General features: G+C 37.0%; 1 protein-coding gene across 2 annotated transcripts in view; it reads left to right on the forward strand.

Annotated features, from left to right (window-relative positions):
• KDM5B (lysine demethylase 5B) overlaps nt 1-25,893 on the forward strand; it is a 72,923-nt gene that overhangs the window by 39,721 nt on the left and 7,309 nt on the right. For both annotated transcript variants that reach the window (XM_027843386.1, XM_027843387.1), the window contains 16 exons: nt 430-539; nt 1,719-1,877; nt 2,536-2,655; nt 3,582-3,740; nt 4,476-4,657; nt 5,799-5,961; nt 8,578-8,697; nt 9,452-9,646; nt 11,115-11,296; nt 11,519-11,643; nt 13,034-13,184; nt 13,288-13,402; nt 14,505-14,860; nt 16,764-16,902; nt 22,973-23,152; nt 24,359-24,517. In XM_027843386.1, the coding sequence (XP_027699187.1) occupies nt 430-539; nt 1,719-1,877; nt 2,536-2,655; nt 3,582-3,740; nt 4,476-4,657; nt 5,799-5,961; nt 8,578-8,697; nt 9,452-9,646; nt 11,115-11,296; nt 11,519-11,643; nt 13,034-13,184; nt 13,288-13,402; nt 14,505-14,860; nt 16,764-16,902; nt 22,973-23,152; nt 24,359-24,517 (2,615 nt within the window). The remainder of the gene's footprint in view (nt 1-429; nt 540-1,718; nt 1,878-2,535; nt 2,656-3,581; nt 3,741-4,475; nt 4,658-5,798; nt 5,962-8,577; nt 8,698-9,451; nt 9,647-11,114; nt 11,297-11,518; nt 11,644-13,033; nt 13,185-13,287; nt 13,403-14,504; nt 14,861-16,763; nt 16,903-22,972; nt 23,153-24,358; nt 24,518-25,893) is intronic.

Below are 25,893 nucleotides of genomic sequence, written 5' to 3' on the forward strand. Positions count from 1 at the left end.
TCTCTTCTCTTCTCTTCTCTTCTCTTCTCTTCTCTTCTCTTCTCTTCAGAATTTATAACTGAACATGAAATTAAATTTAAAAAACAAAAGACGGGTGAGGAAATGATAGAAGACATCGACAATGTGAACATTTTAAATTGGGAGTAACCTGTGTGGCCAAGTCATTCTTTGTGTGTTGGGTCTTAACATCTTAAACATATTTTGGAAGGTTCCAGAGAAACTTAAGTAACACTTTTAGTAGTATATATTTTTTGCAATATTGAAACCTAAGGCATATATCACTGTTTACCACTGGAAACCTACGTTAGTGCTGTGTGTATTCAGTGGCATTTGTTACAGCTGAAACAAAGAAATTCATAGATAAAAAATAATAACCATGTTAGGAAAGTATAGTATAGAATGATCAGTTTCTTTGGTTGTTTCCAACAGAGAAAGAGTTTCGGAGCACAATAAAAAGAGATACCATTGAGAAGAAAGAGCATACTGGAGAAATTGAGAAGGAGAAACCTAAGAGTAGGTCTAAGAAAAGCACAAATGCTGTGAGTCATCTTCCTTTTCATTACTTATTCCAACTTGATGAAGACATCTTGCCTTTGCCCAGAAGATCAGTTTGCAGTGTTTTTCTAGGGAGATTTGTGAGATAGTGTGATAGACTCAAGAATTCAAAAAATTATGGATTGTATTAACAAAAAAGTTGAATTTGGAGAATCAGCAGTTATTTTCAGGGCATGTTTTAAGTGTGTCCCTGCTTACTGATGGAACTAGATCAGTGTATAGGTCTCAGATTATGCTTTATGAATCATTTTAACACTGATCTGCATTTCAGAGATAAGATGTGATCATGAATATAGCTTTTCAGCCAACATAGAAAAGAAAAGTCTATTTATATTGAGCAACTTCAGTGAACAACTCTATCATTTAGTCAACTTGAACATGAGAATATAAATTGATATCCTCACTGCCTGTGCCTGTGCCTCGCGCGCCCCCCCCCCCCCCCATCTTACCCAGTGGTCCAATTTCTGTCCCTTTTTCCAGCAGTTCAAGATTACAAAAACCAGGTTGCCATGAGTGTAGTTGAATAAGTCAAACCATGTTCCTCTATGGCTTGATAGTATTTTCAAGTGATTTTTGAATTTTTCTTTTGGAGGGAGGGGTGCAGGTTGCCCTAATAAAAATGTTTAATAGGAGGGAACTGTATGAGAACTGTAGATCTTTATAGCTCCATGTATGATAAAAAGCACAGTGGGTTGTTGCTTTTCTAAAAAGTTTCCGTTTTGTAGTTGCTTAATAAGAAATGGAAAGTTTTATTGTCCACATTAGAATTCTTTGCTTCATTTGGTACTTTTCTTTGTACAACCATTATTGACAAAGTTGGATAAACTCACAAATGCCTGTGGAATGATTATTCTTTTATATCACGTTAAAAGTCTCAAGTGTTTGGCTCAGGTAAGAGCCTAATTGTAGGAACACCATAGAAACAACTTGATCTAATTCATTTAGTGATTCCTGTTTTGGTTTTGGTTGACTGCAAAAGAGGGTTATCTCTTAGAATGACAAGAGATTGCTTGAAAAGATTTAGGCACAGTTAAGGAAGTTGGGATGAGGAGAGAGATGGAATAAGTTAATTAACTCTCAAATCTTCTTCAGTCTTAGAATGTTATAAAATCAGATGTCAGTTAACATTGACCTGTTCAGAAGACAAATTTCTAATATTGCAGGTGGATCTGTATGTCTGCCTCTTGTGTGGCAGTGGCAATGATGAGGATCGCCTTCTTTTGTGTGATGGCTGTGATGATAGCTATCATACTTTCTGCTTGATTCCACCTCTTCATGATGTTCCCAAGGGAGACTGGAGGTGTCCTAAATGTTTGGCTCAGGTGAGAATTTAGAACTTGCTTTAAAAGATATATAGTGAGACAGATTAAATTTTTTAAAAATTTTTAAATTTTTAAATTTTCAATTAAATATTTCTGCAAGAAAGAAACCCTTGCAACAAATATGCATTGTCAAGCAAAACAAATTCCCACGTTAAGTGTTGAACTTTTAGAAACAGACAAAAGAAAGGCTTCATATTTGAAATAGGTGACAAAACTAGAGAGCCTCAGGATAGACCGGAAGTCTGGAAGAGTTTTCACGAAGGCTTATGTGGCAAGTAGTCAAGCAATATGGGCTGTTGGTTTTATGAGCATTGTTTTGGTTTGGTTAAAATTTTTGACCAGATTAGAATGCTACCTCTTTAGATACGGTAAGGAGATATGAGGAGATGTGACATGTGTGATATTTGGCATGTGTATGGCTTGATAATAATAGGAATCCTGCTAGATTTCTTGCTACATTTAGATTACTCTTTTATTTTGAATATTTCATGTACTGTGTCATTTGATTTTTACCAGTTGGAATTGGAGAGGTTGATTGGTTAGTACAGACATTTAGAGGGAAGTACTTATCTAAAATTTTATGGGTTGAGAAGAGAAATTTACTCATGTTTTTTGCATGTTACTTTAGTGAAAATAACTACTTTTTCTGTTGTTTTAGGAGTGTAATAAGCCTCAGGAAGCATTTGGTTTTGAACAGGCAGCCAGGGACTACACACTCCGAACTTTCGGGGAAATGGCAGATGCATTCAAATCAGACTATTTCAACATGCCTGTTCACGTATGTATATTGTTTGAAATTTGAATCTTTGCTAATTTAAAAGTAATTTGAAATCTAGGTCATGTTATATACATATAATATTTAATAATAGCCTGGATTTTACATATAAGCTAACTTAGCTTTAATACAGAATAAATGTGGAATTTTTTGTTAAACTCAGTGATATTTTCATAGTGTCTTATATGTTTTTCAGTGTTTTTGTGAGTATGAGTTCATTTTATTTTTTTATTTTTTGGGTTCATTTTATTGTCACTACAACTCTTCTGTCTTGTTGACAAAGAGTGAAACCAGAGGAATGGGCATATTAAAGACTTGGTAAAGGGTTTCCAAGAAGTCAGTATTAGAACTTGTGCCATTAAGCCTAGCATTAATTCCAGTATGTTGTATTGCTTTAGCATTATCACTCCTGTATGTGCATTCTTCATCCTGTTTCCCAAGTTGTACCCATATCTTCCCCCAATATGTATAGTAATATACCATATCAAGGGCCCTTTCAAGCACTTGGTGTAAAGAAACAGGGAAAATGATAATTATCTACCTCAAATGTTAAGAAATAATGTATATGAAAAGTTTCAAGAAGTATGAAATGTTATAGAAATAGGGCCAGGGTAACTGTATAGTAATAATAAAGTAGTTCATGTGAGAAAAGAAATCTTTATTATTGATTTTCAGACAGAATTTTGCATTTTTTTTTTTGTAGTGGTAGAGGACCCTGAATTCCATTGTAATTTACATGACATTTAGAAAGTGGGTTTTTGTAATTTTGATCCTTGGGCCATTGGTAGAAGGAGCACATGATTTTTCTTAGAACACTGCCATGCCTCTTGTTTAGTTCCAGTACTGGTGGAACTGGGTCATTGGCAGTTTGAGAAATGGAGCTTTTGGTTAGGGAATTCATTCCTTGTCTCCTTTTGTTTCATTTCCAGATGGTTCCCACAGAGCTGGTGGAGAAAGAATTTTGGCGTCTAGTAAGCACCATTGAGGAGGATGTCACAGTGGAGTATGGTGCTGATATCGCCTCAAAAGAATTTGGCAGTGGCTTTCCTGTACGAGATGGGAAAATAAAACTTTCCCCTGGGGAAGAGGTAAGTTTCTGAACCTCAGGACACATGTTTCAGAATGTGAAAACAGCTTACTATAGAGATGTAGAAATAGGGATCATTTTTTAACAGACATCCTTTGGAAATCGTATTATATCAGTGGCATCATTGTAGTGAATTGTAAAGGCATAAATGTGTAGGCTGTAAATCATTTAAGTTCCTGTTATTTGCAATTCCCATATAGTTGACCTAAAGCATTTTTCAACTTCTGAAAAATCTTTTTCAGAGTACAGATATTTAAATGATTTTAGTAGATCTGTCCAAATGTTGAATAAATATGTGGTACAGAAATTCGTATGTTGAACTCCTGTGAGCTTTAAGCTTATGAATGCACTAGTCTCTTACTGTCAACTGCTGAAGTGACACAACAGAATTTTTCCTGTGCTTACCAAATCTTCATAAGAAGTTGAGATTTTGAAAAACATTTCTGCTATTGGATCATTAGTAAATCGATGTGCTTCTCTCAGAAGGTGGTTGTTAGAATTAAAAATAAGAAGCCATCAAAAGCAACAAATTCAGGCTAAAATAAATCTGTGCCAGGCTTACTATCCTCTAACCTTCTTCGGAAGTATTCTGTGCCCAACACAAAGTGATAGCTTCATTTGGGGTGCTGATCCTTATTCAACTGAAATGATCCTCATATTAACTAGTGATTTTTGTAGGCATATTTATGAAGTGATATAAGATGAGCCGAAATTTTTTTGTCTTCTTGATTTTTAGGAATATCTTGATAGTGGCTGGAATTTGAACAACATGCCTGTAATGGAGCAGTCTGTCCTTGCTCACATTACTGCTGATATATGTGGCATGAAGCTGCCCTGGCTGTATGTGGGAATGTGTTTTTCTTCATTTTGTTGGCATATTGAAGACCACTGGAGCTACTCAATTAATTACCTGCACTGGTGAGAGATCCCAAATGAAATTTTGTGGTGGGGGAGGGAGTCTTTTATAATGAAATACTTGGTCTTTTGACTTACGAGTTTTTTTCTCTCTAGTAGTCATCTACTTTCTGATAGCAAAGTTATTGATGGTAGCTTGTTTGTCCTTTTGGAGGAACAAATATGTCTCCATTCTCTTTCAGTTACTTGACCTTTATCTTTGTACTACCTTGGACTATTGGGTTGGTCATCGGTGTAGGATGTCTTTTAAAAAGAAAAACAAAAAAATCTTTTGTTTTCCTTTAGTGGCAATGTAATAATAGCTCATTCTTGCCATTTTTTAGTTTTTGGCTTGTTGTACTATCATAGTTGCTCACTGATCTTCCATATGTCCAGCTGTCTTCTTGGCATGTCATTGTACAGCTGCCTATTTCTTATTAGTGCAAATGTGTAGGTAGGCCTTAAGTTGTACCTACTTAACTGCTTTCAAAATCCCTCAAAAATAAAGCAGCTCCCATATCTGGTTTTCTTTTCCATACATCCCTTGCTGTGATCCCTACATAAGGAGAAGAGGTTGTGGGTCAGCCTGTATATATAGAGCAGCATCTCTGCCTTCCCTCCTTCCTGGGCAATTGCTCCCAGCTGTAGAGGAAGATGATACTTAACCACACTTCCTAGGGATGTCACAGATTAATTGGTTCAGAGTGTAAAAGGCTTTAAAGAAGTTGAGCTCCATAGAAATGCTAATTGTCTTATTAGCTTTCCATTAACCTCAGTTGTCTGAATGGCCAAGGGCGTATAGTGTTGCCATTCCTGATTCACCCCAAATTGCAGCCCAAATCTGGTATAAAAATGGTTTCAACCACATATCCTGGACTTTGTGATTCTTAGAAATCTAGTTATTTGATGTTATCTATATCTGTCTATATATAATCTCTTTTTAGCTATCTAGTTATCTTTTCTTTTACTTAACACTTGAAGAAAATGTAGTTCCTGCATTTAGGCAGATCATGTATCTGCAAGTTGTTCACTGTTTGACTATCCCCTTGTGGTACATTTGTTAGAAGCAGGGCCTGAAAATATGAAGGTATCACATGGGAGGGGCAGGACTGGTGGAAGGCACTGTTCTATGTTTATTTATTTCTTTTTTCTAATCTGTTTGTAGGGGGGAGCCAAAAACCTGGTATGGAGCCCCAGGGTATGCAGCAGAGCAGCTGGAAGATGTGATGAAGAAACTGGCTCCAGAGCTCTTTGTGTCCCAGCCAGATCTCCTCCACCAGCTTGTCACCATCATGAACCCAAACACCCTAATGGCTCATGGCGTGCCTGTATGTTCTAGGCTTATGTCCTTGTACCACCCTTCCTTGTTTTATTTTTTTTCTTCTTCCTTTCCCTGACATTCACTATTTTTTGTGAAATTCATTCAGTTGTAATTTCCCATAGCATAATTTGATAGCAGAAACAGCTGTTTGGTATATTTTATTAACATATATTCCATGAAGCCAGTGGGATTTTTAAGATGATGTAAAAGCCAATTGAGAGTGCAGCCAGTAATCAGAAATACTTTGTCAATCTAAATCTCATTTTTGCTTTGTTTTGAATCATCTATCTCAGGTGCCTTTCTCTACACTGCCTTTAGAATACGTAGTTCCCAGAAATATGGAGGTCAAGGATCATAGATTGAGAGTGGAAAGTGACATGGTTCATCTAGTCCAACATCTTCATTTTACAAATGAGGAAATTGATGCTGAAAGGTTGAGTGAAATACCTGGGGTCATACAGGCATGAATGATAGAGGTCGGATTTAGCCTAGGCCTCTTTGTTGCAAAGCCAGTGCTTTTTCCATCGCTAGTTCCATATGCACCATGCCATCGTCACAACTCTGGTGTTCAGTTTAGTGTCCTTTTCTGGGCACCAAATTTCAGGAAAGAGAGACAAGGTAGAACATCTAGAACAAGGTGATCTGGATTTTGAGGGAACTGGAGGACATACTATAGAAGCAGTAGTTGAAGGAATTGTAGATGTTATAAGGACAAACATAGGTGAAAAGCGTTAGGAAAAAGGTGGTTGTCTTGGAGTATTTGTAGGGCTGTTTTGTAGAAAGAGAGATTGGCTTTGTTCTACTTGACCTACGCAAAAAGACAGAACCGGGAGCAGTGAGTGAAAGTTGCAGAGAGCTGGGTTTCAGTGTGATAGAAGGAAAGACTTCCTAGTCACCTACTTAATGCCGTGGATAGAGTGTAAAACATGGAGTTTGAATCCAGCCTCAGATCATTTACTAGTTGTATGACCCTAGGCAAGTCATGTAACCTCTCTGCCTCAGTTTTCTCATCTGTAAAATAGTTTTTAATAATACTATCTACCTCACCAGGTTGTTAACATATTAAAAATGCTTTGCAAACCTCAAAGCACTATTCAAATGGTAGCTATATTAGCTATTATTAGTTTTAGAGCTGCTCAAGAAAATGGGGAAGGTACATAGAGAGGTATTGGCTTCTTACACTGAAGATCTTTTTTTTTTTCTTTTTAGTGAGGGTTGAATGACTTGCCAGGGTCACATAGCTAGTAAGTGTCAAGCGTCTAAGACTGGATTTGAACTCACACTGAAGATCTTTGATGGATGTTTGTGATTGTATGTTGTAAGAAGATTCTTGATCAGTTTTGACCTGGACCAATGATTTCTAGTTGTCACTTTCAGTTTTTAGATCTTTTTGAACAAATATAAGTTTATTCCTTACTACTCTACTGCAATTATAAATTATTAGTCCAAGGTTAAGTGTCTAGAAATTTTCCTGTGAATATTACTGAATTCTTATTTACATAGTTCTTAACTCTTTTTATTAAAGAACAAGGTCATATCTGTATCATCTTTTATTATATAGAGATTGGTTCTTTTGGTAGTCCTTAGTCCTTAAGGTCTACGCAATATCTAGTTTAAAAGATGATCCAAAAGACCCAAGACAAGGTAGGGTAGTGGAGATACCATCTCTGAATTTGCTATTTGAATGTCAGCTATTAGTATGTTGGATGCCCTTCAGAGATTGCGCTCCAGTTTTTTGAGTGCTTCATTTTGGAGTGGAAAATAGTTGTTTTTTGCTTCCAACATCCAATACTCTGTACTTCTTCCTCCATAACAAAATCTCCATTCCTCAGTAGACTCTTTCATAAATTGTGGTGAGAAGCATTTATTTGTCAACTTTTAGAAACCAGTTTTCCAGTGAAGAACTCTATGAAATCAGCTAGGCTTGCCTTGAGATGTACATTGTTTCAAAATCACCTTGAATATGTTCTTTCTGAGCTTACATGTTCATTGATCTAGGCTTAAGAAGCCTGGGTCACTTCCATGTCAGAGCAAAGCATCAGGGTTTGACTTTAGTGGAGATTTAACATCAGAAGTGTCAACATTAGAAAAAACTATGATAATGTTGTTATCCTTTGTGCTCTAGTAAGGGTAACCAGAAACCTTTGATTACAAATAATGTATGTGTGACCTAAAATTTAGATGATTGTTTAAATGACTTCCATGATATCCACTTGGGATTTCCTTTAACTTTATAATTTTAGCTCAATATTTGCAGTAGGTCATCGTCATCATCATCTTCATGATCTCATTTATATAATGTTTTAAAAAAAATACAAACTCTTTTATAAAACATTAAAAAAACAAAAGGACTATTATAGCCCAATTTTTAGGTTAAATTTTAGCAGTGTGTTTTTGGTGGGAAGGAGCATGCAGTGGCCAAAATAGGTAATCTGTGCAACCCTGACATCCCCAGAAGTCAGCCATCTTATTAACTTAATGAAGTTTTTTTCAGTATCATTCACTGTTTTCTGCACTTACTGAATCATTACTGAAAATGTCAAAAATGACCTGATCATCTTTAATGATATATGCTATATACATTTTGTTCACCTCAGAAATAAATCCTTTTCATTTTTGTTAGGTTTACCGAACTAATCAGTGTGCTGGCGAGTTTGTGATTACCTTTCCAAGAGCCTATCACAGTGGTTTTAACCAGGGCTTCAATTTTGCTGAAGCAGTTAATTTCTGCACTGTTGATTGGGTATGTACTAAGACATGTTGAATATTTTTGGATTTATTGTGTTCCTCATTTAAATGAAACTGTTGTGTTTTTTAAATTGCCACATTAAAGTAACTTAAAAATGCACATTTTAGTGAGCAGTAGTTCCAGTTCTGGTCGAACTGTACTTGATTAATTATATTAATGGTTAGTTTGCCACGGAAACATCTTATTTCAGTTGAATTGGAGCAGTTGGTTCACACTGATCTCTGACAGAACTCAGATTGTAAAATGCTAGATTGTAAGTTCTTTTGAGGGCATGTACTGTTTTTTGCTCTTTTTGTATACCCATCCTTTGAAGAGTTATCTGGCAAATAGTAGGTGCTCAATAAATGTTTATTGATTGACTATTGATTGAAAACTTAAATATACTCATTTTTCCTAAAATTTCTCTCAAATAACCTTTTTGCGTATGTAATCTGAAGTTTTTGGCATATCATTATTTTCAGTAAAAAATTTCCTGCATCAAATTGCTAATAGGACCAAAGGATTTAGCAGTGCATGAAGCTATTTCATTGAATTGTTTTGAAGAAGTTTCCTTTCTTGAAATAGTCTTATCAGTTTTATACAGATATCACCCTGCTTTAACATGAGCGAGTATAGTTTAAAAAATCAGATATACAAAACATATATTATGAGATCATCCACTTTAACACGGTGATTATTGTATTTACATTTTGGTGGGGCATTAATGCAATTTGGCTTTTTTCATTGGAATGTTTGTCTTTTGATACAGCTGCCGTTAGGCCGCCAGTGTGTGGAGCATTATCGGCTGCTGAACCGATACTGTGTTTTTTCTCATGATGAGATGATTTGTAAAATGGCTTCCAAAGCTGATGTATTAGATGTGGTGGTTGCTTCAACTGTTCAGAAAGATATGGCCATTATGATTGAGGATGAAAAGACCTTAAGGGAGACTGTCCGCAAATTGGTAAGGTTTATGGATTAAGGCTATCATGTTTGCATTCTCATTTTAGAAAATTTTTTTGTGTATCAGGATTTAAAAATTAATTTTATTTGTAGGTCATTTGTAATAAGTTCCATTAGAGAATCAGTGGTCCTTTCCCTCTCTTCTTCCATCAAAAAAAAAAAATAATAATAATAAATAAACCCTTCCTGAGTAAAAGTCAGTTTAATTGTGACTTTTGCGTTTTGGAAATCTGTTTCATTTTAGAATTTTGTTTTGTGTTAGAATTATACACATAGATAACTCTAGATTAAAGTACATATGAAAGAACAAGGCCAGTGGCTCTCGATTTGAGCCTCCTTCAAGAGTTCTTGTTGGGGAACAAAACAAACCACTTGAGTTCTTGTCCTTATCCATTCTCTGGGGGATGCTCTATTGAAATAGTCAAAATATGTGTGTCATCTCCCTGTAAAGGATATGGATGATCCACAGACTTTGTAATTATATCCTGAATAAACCATGAGTCCAGATTCATAGCTAATTTTGTTTGAATTGGTAAATTACATGAAGTAGTATTTTAATGTTTGTAAAGCACTATACAAATATTAGCCCATTTTAACCCTATAATATGCCTGGGAGGTAAGTTGCAATTATTATTAAATGTCTGAGGTGGAATTTGAACTGAGCTCTTCCTGACCCCGAATGTGCTATCCAGTTGCTCTTTTTTATATTACCTGGAAGCATTATCTAGATGTTTATTTTCTAGTCCATCCTTTTAAGTGTTCTGGAAACAAAAATAAAAATAAACTTGCAGTTTTATGTTGTTAAAGATCTGAAGGGAAGACATTCTTCCTTTTTTTTCATGGCCCATTCTGTTATCTGAAAATACTCTCAATCAGTATTCTTATTGCAAAGTTTTCTACCTCTAGTGGAAACAGCAAAAAATGAAGTCCCCTTTTCTCTTTCTGATAACCCTTTATTTAAAAGAAGACTAGAACCCCAAGGCAAATAATTACTGTCCCCTTTTTTAGTCTTTTTTTTTTTTTTTTTAATTCAGTCCAATTTCTGATTTTGGTTCATTTCTGTTGACCTTCTCTGGGTAACTATTCTGTATATAAGTCATGAAGTTCTTTGTCAGACTCAAATTTTTTAATCCCTGTATTAAACATTATATACCCAGAGCCTACTAGTAGTAATCTAGTGTGGAGCTGACCAGCATGAAGTAGAATGGGCATCTTACCTTGCAGTTCTTTTATGTTGTAGATTTCCTGTACAGTGTTGGTTTTTCATACCCAAAATGTACCCACTGCAGCGGCAATTTCAGAAGCAAAGTTTTTTTCTAGATGCATGGAATAATTTAAATTGACCATATTATGTTTTTGCTCTCCCAAACTCTTTCTCTCAGTTTCCTATTCATTTAGTACATTTTTCTTTCTTTGTTTGGTGGTTCATACAATCTTTTTGGAGCTTTCTAAAGCAGACTTTATTGTAGGGAGTAATCGATTCAGAACGAATGGATTTTGAACTGTTACCAGATGATGAACGCCAGTGCATAAAGTGCAAGACCACGTGTTTCATGTCTGGAGTGTCCTGCTCTTGTAAACCTGGGCTGCTGGTGTGTCTCCATCATGTAGAAGACCTATGTTCTTGTCCTGCCTATAAGTATAAGTTGGGGTGAGTACAAAGAACTATTTCTTTTTGTGGGGAATGTGTTAAGAAGAATAGCGTAATGCTTAGGATGTCTTTGTGAGAGTGTTCCTTTTTTTTCTACTTTCCTAGTCTTCATGCGAATTATTATAACTCGGTCATATTTTGGGTGGAAATATTTTGTACTGCATTTTTTCATTTTTGTGGTATCTGTGTAAGTCAGACTGAAGTAGGTTTTCTTGCTTCTAGGTACAGATATACTCTGGATGATCTATATCCTATGATGAATGCTCTGAAACTCCGAGCAGAATCATATAATGAATGGGCATTGAATGTGAATGAAGCTTTGGAGGCCAAGATCAACAACAAGAAAAGTATGTGATACAGCACAGGGGGTTGCTGTTTGTTCATCTGAAAAGCACATTAAAAAAGGGGCAGCTTGGTGGTGCAGTGACTAGAGCACTGGCCCTGAATTCAGGAGGACCTGCGTTCAAATCCGTCCTCAGACACATAATACTACTATGTGACCTGGGGCAAGTCACTTAATCCCATTGCCTCGCCAAAAAAAAAAAAATTAAAAAAAAAAAACAAAACAACACATAAAATATAATGATTAATAATTGAACTTTGTAGATATTTTCCTAGTATCTTTTTCTAGCCAAGTCTTAGGCTAATGGCATACTTAGGTTAGGAGTCCATGGTTATAGACCCAGTTGTCTTTGTAAGTATGTATTTCTATGTAGATGTCACCCCTCATTTTTGTCTAAACATATTTACTCTCTGTGCATATAGTACTGTTTACTTTTAATGACTGTTTTGCCTTAACAACTGAATGAAACATCTTAAAACTTACAGTCTAAAGGGTGAAGGGTATTATATTTGTATATGGGATTTTAGTAAAACAACTGGAAGCACTAGTACATATTTTACCAGAACTGGAGAGAATTATATTTAATACCTTGACTTTGAGGGAAGCATTTCATTTGATTAAGTGAATGAAATGCTGTCTTATCATTGTGTAGAACTATTTGAAAATAAGGTCTTTATTATTCTCTTTTCCTCTTGTACTAGCTTATTGTCCTCGAAAGCAATTGGTTTCTCTTCTCTCCCACCTTCTATAGTCTTTTTTTGAGGTCTGTGCCACCATACCTGACCTTGTTTTCTCCTGTCCCCCAGAATTCTCCTCCTCTCTAAGGGAATTTGAGGTATCTTACCATTGTTATGTACAAAGAATGCTAACTGAAGTCTCCTATGTAAGGAGGCAGGTTGATCCACTAGAGAAGGTTGTATTTTCTGCCTTTTATAATGGACACTTTTTTAATTTTACAATTTAAGTATACATTTCACTTTTTTTTTTTAAGGCAGTTGGAGTCAAGCAACTTGCCTCAGGGTCACACAGCTAGTAAGTGTCAAGTGTTTAGTCTGAGGCCAGATTTGAACTCAGGTCCTCCTGACTTGAGGGCAGGTGTTCTATTCACTGTGCCACATAGTTGCCCCTAAATTTCATTTCTGGTGATGTATATTGAAGATCAGCCCTAGACATAAAATAAAACCCAATGTAAACTTCCTGTGTGTAAGGCATGTTGCTAAGTGCCATTAGACATGTGACATCTGTCATTCTGTGCACTTATTTGGGGAAATAAAAGGTAGGGCCAAAGAAATAGGCTCCAATGGCAGGGTAACCACTTATATATTAGTATTACACATACATTTTTATTATTATTTAAGAAAATCTTTTTGTTTATATCCTTGTGTTGTCTCCAGGCCTTGTCAACTTTAAGGCTCTGATAGAAGAATCTGAAATAAAGAAATTTCCTGACAATGATCTTTTGCGTCATCTTCGCTTAGTCACGCAGGATGCTGATAAGTGTGCATCTGTGGCACAGCAGCTGCTCAATGGCAAAAGGCAAACTAGGTATGGATACAGTTTTGGCTTGGAATAGGCTGTAAATTAATATGCTGGAAGCTCACGTCTCATGGATGTTTCTTTTGATGAGACCTCTTGCTTATTTTTGCAGGTACCGGTCAGGTGGAGGGAAATCCCAGAATCAGCTGACAGTCAATGAGCTCCGACTGTTTGTGAAACAGCTATACGCTCTTCCGTGCATTCTCAGTCAAACCCCACTGCTGAAGGTGAGAAATAGGTGTGAGTGGTGGAGAGCAGGTTTTCTCTCATAAATCTGCTCACTAATGTGATAGAATTAGATGTCCTCTTTGGAGGAGAATATTTGTGTTGGAAATGTTTTCATGGTAACATTTGTTGTCTACTACTATGCACAATATTGTACCAGACCTTTGAAGAAATGGCCATTTTGGTATAATGTTCGCCTCATGTGAATTTCAGATTGAAAAGAATTTACATCTGTTTCAGCTTCAAGCCTCTATAAGAATTCTGCCTCTAAGTGGTCATCCATTTTGGTGTATACTGTTTGCCTTTTGGAAAGAGTAAAGAGTGCTTCTTAGAATCAGGAGACTTGAGGGTTCTTGCCTCAGTTACTAGTTTTTGGACACGTCTCCTCCTGTAAATAGGGAAAATCATACTGTTTCAAGGTTGTGAAAAAAGTGCTTTGTAAAACTTTAAAGTGCTGTCTTAAGTGTGAGTAGTTATTGTGCATGGTGTGTACTCATTACTGTCCTGTAGAGGCAGGCAGAATGCTATAGTGAGTAGAGAGCTGGCCTCAAAACCAGGAAGACCTGGGCTTAAGTCTCACTTGTGACACATACTGCCAATGTAACCTTCCTTGGAAAAGTTACTTCACTCCTCTCTGGACTTTCTTCAGCTCTCTACACCTTAGAGTGAAAAGACTGCCCTGTGTTAGGAGATGTGAGGGAAGTTCTCAAACCAATAAAATCAGGGGTGTAGTTCCTATCCATCCCCTGTGCACTTAAAAAAATTTAAATTGTTTTTCCAGTTAACAAAAATTTATTTTCTCCCTCCTTACCCAGTGGTGGTAGTGGTGAGGGAAGATATACACCTCTTGTAAGAATTTACATATAGTTCAGCAAAACAAATTCCCACATTGGTCATGTTTAAAAACAAAATAGATTTCTCAGTGTGCATCCTGAGTTTATCACCTCTCTAATCAGAAGCTTGGTAGCCATGTACATACTTAGTAAATTAGTTAGGTGAAATCAAGTTGGGTTAATAAAATCGACACTTAAGAGTTTTGAAGCAGTTTTGAGTGAAAAAGGATCTTTGCCAGTTGTGGTTAATTCTCCATCTCGTATTTTCCAGGATCTCTTGAATAGGGTGGAAGATTTCCAACAGCACAGCCAGAAACTGCTGTCAGAAGAAATGCCCAGTGCTGCTGAGCTGCAGGAGTTACTGGATGTCAGCTTTGAATTTGATGTGGAGCTTCCACAGCTTTCTGAGATGCGTATCCGTCTAGAACAGGCCCGTTGGCTAGAGGAAGTTCACCGAGCTTGCTTAGACCCCAGTTCCCTCACCCTGGATGATATGAGACGTCTCATAGATTTGGGAGTGGGATTGGCCCCCTACTCAGCAGTGGAGAAGGCCATGGCAAGGCTACAGGAGCTGCTTACTGTGTCAGAACATTGGGATGACAAAGCCAGGAGCCTCATCAAGGCCAGGTGAAACCCAATTTCATCTTTTCTCCATTTGATGGTGGTGTTTAAATGAGAGGAAAAGAATTCTAAAAACAGGCAGAATCAGTATTTACTTTGCCATGAGAATTCGTGTTTTTACAGTCATCTGATATCTCAGTATTGGAGCAAGCAGGGAATATGGGGGTAGGGGGAGGTGGATCCTGTTTTTGTACTTGAGCTAGAAAGAAAAACCCTAAGATAAGGGGTGCTTTTGATGCCATTATTGGTTGTTATTCTCTGTGGATTCTGACAGTGAATTCATAGTTTGAAGTGATTTTTGTTGTAGAATTCTCTCTAAACTAGGTAAACCCAACTGTTCCGTATTACTATTCGTCTCTTTGGGACTGGAAGGGAGAGCAAGTGACAAGTAACAAAACTTAAAAGCTACTACTGTTGAATGACAAATTGAACATCATCGTGGTAATAAGTGTGTAAGGAAAAACTAATAATTACACTTATCCAAACATGGACAACGCTACTTTTCGATAGTGATAATCTTCAGAGCATAACTGGGCAAGTTTGTACAGGAGATTTCAAATTGGATTAGGTAGTCCAGTTGGATTAGATGGTGATGGCTTTTTAATTTTAAGATTTGGCAATCTGTCCATATGCTATTGTTCAGTCGCCCTTTTCAGCCTGATTTTACTAATGTCATTTCTGGCCAGGGAACAGGACAAAAAATACTAATGTACTTGGAAATTGAGCTTATTTCATGATTTTCAGATTACTTTTTTTTTTAACTTTAAGCATTGACAATCAGGTATAAGAGTATTTTGCTATTTCACCAGCTTCTTTATCACATTTAAGTGTAAATAAATTGAATGCATGTTACATTGTCTCGTAGGATTTAGAGCTGAAACAGATATGAGAGTCAGATAGTCTGAACTCCTAATTTAACAGGGGGGAGAAACTGACACCAGAGAAGTGGTCAGTTAATAAGAATTCAAATCCATTTTGACTCTGAATCCAGTGTTTTTCTCTTGCCATTAGGTTGTTTATAGAAATCAACTGCAGGATGCCATTTCTCCCTACCACTCTAATGAGTAAACCCCCCATGCTGCTTCTCCCACTGGCCACCAATATTTTCTGCATTCGATCAACCAACAGATTTATGTGACCTTCCCACTTGATTTTCTGTTTTGTCCATGTCCCAAAGCATTTTAGAAATCTTTATTGTCTGATTATTTTCCCCAAGTGCTCTTATAAGTAATTCTTAATTGTTCTCTGGAGTCTTGATGTTAGTGGGTGGATATAGACTTCTCAGGGTAGGAGTTCAAGGTTAAGGAGAGTGGAAGGGCTACAGCATTGCTTCTACCCTGTTGTCCTTGTGAATGGCTCTAAGTTGACCCATCTTGGCCTATACCTTTTGGTATAGACTGTACCTAACTTTAGTATGGAAAGAATTATCACCAAGTTATCCTTCAAATGGAGCTTTTCAGTAATACCATCATAGAGCCAAGAACAGGGCACTGCTCCAGGTGTCATTTCTTCTATTCTTCCTGCTACATCTCTTCCCCTCCAAAAAAACCAAAAACCCAATATTCGGCCCACCAAAGGATTTTGTGCAGTCTTTGAAAAAGGTTAGGGTTGCCACCATGTACTCTCTTGTCTGTCATGTGACCTGCAGCAACCAGCCATTATCTTGTCTGTCTCTAGTCTAACCTATCAAAGAACTTTTAGCCTATTTTAATTTTGGACCCCACCTACTGTTGAGGGCTGCTCTAGACAGTCAACTGTCACTTGGATTGGAAGCTTTGGTAAGCATATACCACAGAAGTGACTCAAGATTTTCATTTGTAATACCAAGTTTGCTTGTCCTCTGGTTATAATGGGTAAAATGAATTTGATCCATCAGATGTTGAATGGATTGTATATCTCATTTTCATAGACCACGACACTCATTAAATAGTCTTGCAGCAGCAGTCAAGGAAATTGAGGAGATTCCAGCATACCTTCCAAATGGCCTTGCTCTGAAAGACGCTGTTCAGAAAGCCAGAGATTGGCTTCAGGAAGTGGAAGCCCTTCAGGTTGGTGTAACTTTGAAAAACCCCAGTTTTGGTTCTGTTTCTGTTCATTCTCTCTGTGTATGTGTCACACACCTTTTTTCAGTTTCCTTCAACATTAAGACAAGAGGCCATTATAAAGGTTTAAATACAGCATGGTATAGTTTTGGATAAAGGTGACATTAATGGTCACATAGGTTAAACTTTCTTGCTAGTTTCTTGTACTCAAGTACCCCATCTCTTCTCCCCCCCCTTCTGAGTTAGGTTTGCTCAAGCTAGTTGTTTTTTCCTGTCAAATTTCATCCCTATTTTTCCTGACTGAGTTTGTGGTAATCACTAGCTATTGGAGTGCGGGGCACAAAAGAACAAAGGGATGAAGAGAGTGGGAGGTTCAGAAGTTTGGTAGATTATCAGGAACTTGAAGTCAGGCAGGTGGGTTTGGTGATTTGAATTATATCAAACTGAAAGTACACAAACACTGCATTATTGAATGACAATTTTCTTGGTGACCATTGTGTTAGTAGTTGCTAATGAATACATTACCTGGGGGCAGCTAGGTGGTGCAGTGGATAGAGCACCGGCCCTGGAGTCAGGAGGACCTGAGTTCAAATTCAGTCTCAGACACATGACACTTACTAGCTGTGTGACCCTAGGCAAGTCACTTAACCCCAATTGCCTCAGCAAAAAAAAAAAAGGAATACATTACCTGACTGATCATCTGCATCTAATAGGTATGCATAGTTTCATGGAAGAAAAAAGTTTAACTTATTACCAAAGTGGTATGGTTGCGTGTCTTACTATGGTGTTTATTCTGTATGAACTTCTCCATGCATCAGATTGCCATGGTCACAGTAATAGTCATACCATTAACCTCTCTTTTAACATTATTCTGAGTAACTCCAGCTCATTAGATCATTAATGTGAGAAGAGCTGGGGGTTTGGAGTTTTGTATCTGAATATTCTGTAATGTACCTGGAAAATGCAAGAAACACAGCTTTTCATTAACACCAAGTCCACCATTAACTTCACCTAAATCCAGGTCAGTGAACAGCAAGACATTTTCCTCAAGGATCTGTCCCCTCTAGTATCACTAAAAGCTCCACTATTGTAGAGATAAGCAGGAGGTGATATTTGGCTGTGTAGGATCTGTGCATTTAAAAATCATTTATTTTGTTTTTCCCAAGTTACATGTAAAAACAATTTTTAGCATAAATTTTTACAATTGAGTTCAAATACTCTAACCCCCACCACCACCACCATTGAGAAGGCAAACAATTCTATATAGGTTATACATGTGTAGTCATGTAAAATGTCCATAATAGTCATGTTGTAAAAGAAAACATAGAAAAAGAACTCAAGGAAAATAAAGTTTAAAAAAGTATGCTTTAGTCTGTATTCTGACACTATCAGTTCTTTGGGGGTGGATAGCATTTTTCATAATGAGCCCTTCAGAGTTGTTTTGGAATCTGTGCATTTTTTCAGAGACTCTTGCTTCTGTGTTAAAAGATAAAATAAAATGTAGTGCATAAAATATAATAGAGAGTCTTGAGATCAGTTTTAATCAGAAATTATTTGGATATTTATGAAAACAGAATGAAGATATCAGTGCAAAAATGTGCAGCCCCAGGCAAATTGTTAAACTTCTGCCTTGAACTTCATCTCTAAATATGGGGACAAGTCAAGTTCCATCTGACAGACTTTGAGAGGAAATAAAAATGGACTTGATAGTAAGGTGGAAAAATCCAATCGTAGCATTCAGTTTCTTAATCAGAAATGCTGCCTCATTCTAAGTTGTTTTACTTTGTCTAAGCCTTTGACAACTGTTACCCAAAGTTGATAAATTCAGAGGGCTTATTTCTTTGAATCTTCCCTAAGCTGATAGTTTTGAACTTGTGAGAAAGGAGGGAAAACAAGACTAAACTTTTTTCATCCCAATAATCACTTTTGTTTATTTGCCAAGTGATCCTCCTTGCATGGACTGCGTCTATGTAAGGATTTACTGTGAATGTATGAAAGGTTAGAAAGGCAGTTTGCTTGGCTGTATCTCAAGCAGTGTGGCCTAGGTCAGGAATCTTTGGGTTTACCTCTAGCATTTGACACTTTCTGGCTTTGAAGCTGTAGACAAGGCCTTCCACTCCCTGCAAGCCTGAATGTCGTCTTCTATACAATAAGGATAATACCTGCAGCCTGTATCTCTTAAGGTTGTTTGTGAGTCTCCGATGAAAACAATAGGCATAATAATGCATTTTTAAAAATTTATGACACATCATATAAATGTCAATTGTTGTTCATCATTGCACGAAATCATTGAATGAAAACAAAAGCTCCTAGCAACTAAAACTTTGTAGAGATTGATTTTATTTGAATGGAGAAGTCAGTCAATAGCTAGCTAGATTGACAAATTATAAATGGGAGAGGCAGTATTTATTACCTGTCTCTAAAGGAAACCAAATGAAAACACTAAAACTGAAGGGAAATTAACAGTGGGAAGGAGAATAAGGTTATTTCAGAAAGGCCACTTTTGCATAGATATGTCATCATTACAATCATTATATATGACTAGATATTTTTGACATGAACTGGCAGCCAATCTGGTTACCCGTGTTTGCTTCATACTTATATGAAACTGACTTCAAGCTAGAGGACTATATTGAATACAGAAAGCAAAGACATTTGAGATTTCCCTAACTTCCAAGTTCTGAATGTCAGACTTGTAATGTATGAAAGCAAGGTTGTGACATTCACTGATAACATTTAGCAAAGGGAAAGGGATACATTTCTGCTTTGATTATTACATAGCAATTAATGATAAATTGGTTTGCCTAAACTAAGATTAAATTACGTATACAATACATCTTAAAACTTTGTAAGAGAAGAGAACAGAATATATGACTAGTAATTTTGAATTTATTGCTTATTGCTTAGGTTTCTTTGTCTTTTACTTAAAAAGGAGTTTGCAAGAGTAAACCTAGTAAGTTTAACTCAACAGACAAAATGCCTAGAGTACTAAAAGATATTAGTATGACCATCATGGATGTGTAGTTCACACTTGAGGATGCTTGTTAGTGTGACTTCAAGAAAACTAAGTAGTTTTGAAATCTAGGTTTAGAATTTATTTTTAGAATTAGAATTTATTTTTGGGCTGATACAGCCATAGTACAGCTGAACAGAACTGTGGCAGTTAGGTTGAGGATGGACAGTTTCATAGTTATCTGCCTCATTTTGGACTTTGAAAACACTGATGTCCTTGGCTAATAGACCAGCTTAGATACTGGGTAAGCTTTGTTTCCATGTCTCATGACTACCTTTATATGGAAAGACTTGTTTTTGTCTAGGTGCATTTTCCCAACTTCACCCCCTCTCACAGAAGTACCAGTGCTACAGTTAACTGCTCTTTGCTAGGACACACACTTTGGCCCCAGAGTGGGTCCTGTTAGCTCAGTTGATTAGTGCTTGGTGCCATTAATGCCAAGATCATGGGTTTGATCCCTAATGGGCCACTTGTTTATATTTTTCTGGTCAGCTAGGTGGTGCAGTGGATAGAGGGCCAGGCTTCATCTTCGTAAGTTAAAATCTGACCCCAGGCCATGTGTGTGACCGTGGGAAAGTCACTTAACTTCATTTGCCTCAGTCTCCTCATCTGTAAAATGAGCTGGAGCAGGAAATGGTAAACCACTCTGGTATCTTTGCCAAGAAAACCCCAGATGGGGTTGGATATGTATGACTGGAACAACAAGAAGAACCCTGAGCTTGAAGTCGAGTTCATATCCCAGGTCCAGCACTTAACAAATCAGTGGCTGTGTAGTCATGATCAAGTTCTGAATGTTTTTGTAGCTCAGTTTGCAAAATGGGAATAATAGTACAGTTAGTCCTCACCTCTTTTGGGGTAACAGTCCTAGAACATGGCACAAAAGTGAAAAACAAGAATGTTGATACATTGAACCTATGGGAAATAGAGTAGGTTGCTGTGACCACTAAAAACTCTAATTTTTCAATAGAAATTGCTGAAAATACTTCTCTGCATATAGTTCTTCATAACAAATTAATATCATAATATTGTTTCACGAGGCCGATCGATCCCTTCATAACAAATTAAATCTGATAATATGCACTTTTCTTAGCAGTAATCATGAAATAACCCATAAAATGTTGGGGAGAGGAGAGGCAATGCTGAATGGGATGGGGAAGGGCATGGGTGGTGATGTCAAAAGACCCCCCAAAGTAAAAAAGGGAAAACGGCAACCTACCATTAAGCACTTGCCCTGGGGTGAGTCACTGATCCCCACTAAAGAGCTCTGAACTCCCAGGCAGCTCTCTGGGGGCCAGATGCAGTGGGGGTGGGCCTGGTTGTTCTGGGATGCTTGTGATCCCACCAGCATGGTGTGAGATGTGGGAGTCAAATGAGAGGATAACCACCATCTCATTTACCTACAAACTTAGCTGCTTTTCCCATTTTTTTCAATTCCTTTGTCCATTTAAGCAGTTACTTTAGCACTTTCTGGAGTGGATTCACGAACGCTTTTATGAATACTATCATCCTTTTGTAGATAATATTGCTCATAGCCAACAATGTGCCTGGTTGCCAATGCAAAAATGAAAATGAGGTTATTAATAATGCTTGAAGTCAGGAAAGTTAAATGTACAAATGTTAAGGATTGAGTGTGTTTAACTCTCTGTCTCACTTGAGGAAAGCCCTTTGCAAACCTTAAAGCCCTCTAGAAACATTGCCACTATATATTACACTCTTTTCTGAGTTCCTTTAGCCATCAGTCAGAACTTAGATGTAAATGTCACCCAAAATGTTCTGCTGACTACAAAATGCATTTTTCATTACTGGGGACAGGGTGATAACTGAATTTTTAAAGAGAAGCACATAATCTTATCATAAGTCCAATGATTTCTTTCATGGTCCTATCTAGAAGGCTTGACAGAAACAAGAAGCCATTAGGTTCAACTGGGTTGAGTTTATTACTTAGATATTCACAGAAGAGGATGTGATGACAAATGAGGGAACGATAAAGATTATATTTATTTCACAAAGCTTCTTTTTAAAATAAGCTTTTGTTGCTGTCTTTTGTTTTTTATATCATCATAGTTATCCTCAGTCTCCCTCCTCCCTTGTAACTAATAATATTTTTTAAAAAGAAAAAGAAGAGGAAAAAACAGCACAATGGATTAGTACATTGAAAAATTCTGAAAATGTGCAGTTTGTCATGAGACTAATCTGTCTGCATATATATAAATGAATTCTTTTGCTAAGATTTAATTGCAAAAATGGTAGTTTTCAGAAGGTATGCTAAGGATTCTGTGGAGCACAGGTAAAGTTCTCTTAACTCGAGGAGTCTTTGCTGATTCTGACAAGTATGGACCAGCAGTTTCTCCAAGGATGATCAAGGCAAAAACATTTCCTGCTAGTGTATCCCAAGTGGTAGTGGAAATTGCTCTTAAATCACTGTGTTCAGGGATGTGACTCACATATTTAGCAGTAAAAATTACGTTTTTATTTTCATTTTCAGTATGGGTTGTTTGTACAAGAAAGATTAGATCAAATACTTGAATTTTCTGTAATTTAAAATCTTTTTGCGATACTACTTTGTATTATCCATGTGTATTTGAGGAGAGCTGTGGGGCAGTTTGGTGGCTCGGTGGATAGAGACCTGGGCTTCATCTTCCTCAGTTCAAATCTAGCATAGCAGCTCACATCACCATTAGTTTCCTGATCTGTAACATCAGCTGGAGAAGGAAAGGGCAAACCAACACAATATGTATGCCAAAAAAAAACCCCAACTGGGGTCACAGAGAGGTGAAAATGACTGAAATGACTGAACAGCAGTGACAATAATGGAGGTGCTAAATAGGTTGGAGTTGATGCAGGCCATTTCCTAAAATCCTGTCACAGAATTGTGGAATTGGGTGGCTATCTCTCAAAGCCATGTTATTACAATTTAGTCTCTTTCCTTCTGTCTCCTCCTGGTAGTATGTTTCACTTTGTTAAGGGTCATGTTTGTTCCCAATCAGAAGAATAAACTGAAAAAATAAACCTCTCTTGCTTAAAAATCTTGTGTTTTAATATCTGTTTTGTTGACTGTATTAGGCTGGAGGACGAGTACCAGTGTTGGACACACTAATGGAACTTGTTTCACGAGGCCGATCGATCCCTGTACATTTGAATTCTTTGCCAAGACTAGAGTCCCTAGTGGCTGAGGTTCAGTCTTGGAAAGAATGTGCAGCCAATACCTTTCTGATGGAAAATTCTCCATACTCTCTCTTAGAGGTAAGATAACTTGAAGCCAGGCAACCTGTGTCTTTCCTGGCTCAATCTGCCATTCATATATACGTCAACATTATTGACTTGTGTCTTATATGCGGGTGTTGTTTCTTTTTTTTTTTTCTTTCTCCCTAGTACAGATGCAGAGTTTACGCTGAAAAGTTTATAAAATGTTCTTGCTGACCAGGTCTAGGATATCAGTTTGACTGAGGAAATACTTTATTCCCCCATATAAATTTAATTGACCTTTAGTCATTAGATCTTCAGTTTGACCTTGTTCTATTAATGCTTTTGAGCTACCTTCTCCAGAAAATCTGTTTTATCAGAGTGCCTGTGGATCAGTTTCTCCAGATTGCCAGAGTTTCTATAGTTTTCTTGCTTTTTATTGATTTTGTCTAGATCTGTGATTTTATTTGTATAGAAAGCTCTTTGTGAGGAGATTCCATCTGCCTCTTTGAAAACTGGAGACTATTTTCTAGCTTCTCTAAACCCACAGACAGTTGCTTGGGTCCCTGAGGTTGGGATGTACCCAGGACTGCACAGTCCATGTGTCAGGAGCAGCATTTGAAACTGTGTTCTTGACTTTGTGGCTGACCTTGTATCACCAAGCTCATGATGTGTCTCTCTTACTACTAAAGATGGTTTGGTTTGGGATGTATTGCCAGGAGAGGCAAAGAAGGCTTTAGTTTTGTAATCTTGATGATCTGTCACCTCATTTAGATATATTGTACACTTCCTTATCCTAGTAACTATTGATTAATTAAGGAACAAAACAATTTTAATGAATCTCATTGAATCAGGGCACTCTGTCCCTAGACCTCTTCCTCTAGAAAGGAAATTAGGAGTGCACTTCTTAAACATTATCTGGCTCTGCCTGTGGGCTTCCAGTCTCTCACTTAACCTTTATTTCTTGTATCCATGGGGCCCTCTTCCACTCTGGTGAAGCCTATTTTGCACCCTGTTTCAGAATGTTTTTAAGTAATTGAAAGAAATACTAAATTTTAGTTACAGGTTATTGAAAATAAAGATGTAATTTTTTTTTTCTTCAGCTAAGTTCACTGACCCTCCCTGAAATCCACAGATGCCTTGGGGGATCATAGACCCCCAATTGAAAACTGAAGGTCTAGATTTAGGTTTTTTCCTCTGTTCTTCATTTTGTGTCTCCCTGATGACAGTTGTGTTTTGAAACATTTTGCTTTGGACTCATATTAGGTTCTTTGTCCTCGGTGTGATGTGGGTACAATGGGGCTGAAGAGAAAGCAGAGAAAGTTAAAAGAACCTATTCTAAGCGGAAAGAAGAGAAGCACAAGACTGGAGAGTCTGAGTGACCTTGAAAGAGCTTTGACTGAAAGTAAAGAGACAGCTTCAGCGGTATGTCATTCTCTCTTCATTTCCCCATTTGTGATTTTTTTGAAGTTTTACTAAAGTACCTTTTTTTCCTACCATAGTCATTTCTGAATCTTCTCCCCATTCAACATGTAACAAGAAAACATAGTTGAGCAAAACAAACTGACCAGCAAGTGACTGACAGCCTAACTTGACATTTCACACCCATAGTTCCTTGCTTCTCCAATCAAAAGATTTTTTTCTCCAGTAGGAATATTGGGAGGACAGATGGGAGTATCTGGAAAGTGCCTTGGAAGACCGATGTTATGGATATGGTTTCTAGATTTTTTCGTTGTTATTATTAAAAAAAAAGGATCTGGATCTCTTGTTTTGGGAACTTTATAGTTTATAAGTGTTAACTTCTCATTTCCAACCTATCATCTTTTTTCAGACCCATTGTATCCTTTTTCCAGTCAGCAAAGGAACTGAAATTACTGTTCATTGGCCTGAGGATTCACTGACCACCTACTGGATAGTTTGTGTCAGGCTCAGGGGTGGTTACAGTCATTGGAGTCTTGTTGACTGTGCAGATTGACATTATAATGGGGTACTTGTATAGGGATTGGAATCAATCGAGGAGTGAATATTTACTCACTCCAGGAGGTATATCTTTGTTTTTGAGTGAGATGTTCAACTTTTTAGGTTATGAAGAGTTAAAAAAAATTCAATTAAAAATTCTTCCTCTTTCAGAGTACTATAGTTATTCACCTTCTAGCTGTTAATGTACAGATACTGACTTTGGGATTAGAAGTCATCTTAGTTGGAAGATCAAGTTAACTACAACTATTAAGCAGATACAAAAACCTGGTTTTCAAGTCATCGCTTATAATGGGCAATAAGAGCTCAGAAAGGTGTCTAGCCAGTACCGTAAAGTTAGTGGGTTTTTTTTTTTTTTTTAATCAATGGAATGGATTTGCTCATAATAGTTGGGATTTTCCTGTAGTCTAGGAGCTCTTAAAGAGAGGATTGAAACATTGTGATTGGAAAGGGCAATTAAAAAAAAAAATTAGTATACAGTTGTATAGCAAATAAACCACTAAGCTAATATATGCTGAACAAGGGAAGAAACAAACATTTCCTTCCTTTATTTATTTTTGCTGCTTTTGAATTGTAAGGGAGAAAGGACTGGTTTTATTTAACTTAAAGCAGTAAGAGACACTTAGCAAGTGATAGATTTTCTGGAAGCTCGCTATCTAAATCAGATACATAGGACAAATGAAACTTTGATAACAAATTAGGAGTTGTGCGTTTGTAAATATCAGCATTTTATATTAACATAGTGTTTTGTGGGTTTATGGTGAAAAGTAAGAAGAAGTGAACTTAAAGAATTTGTGTTGTAGGATTTGGGGATTTTTAGAAGG

Source organism: Vombatus ursinus, unplaced genomic scaffold (assembly GCF_900497805.2).
Source record: "Vombatus ursinus unplaced genomic scaffold, bare-nosed wombat genome assembly UNPS02014909.1, whole genome shotgun sequence".
Lineage (NCBI taxonomy): Eukaryota > Metazoa > Chordata > Mammalia > Diprotodontia > Vombatidae > Vombatus > Vombatus ursinus.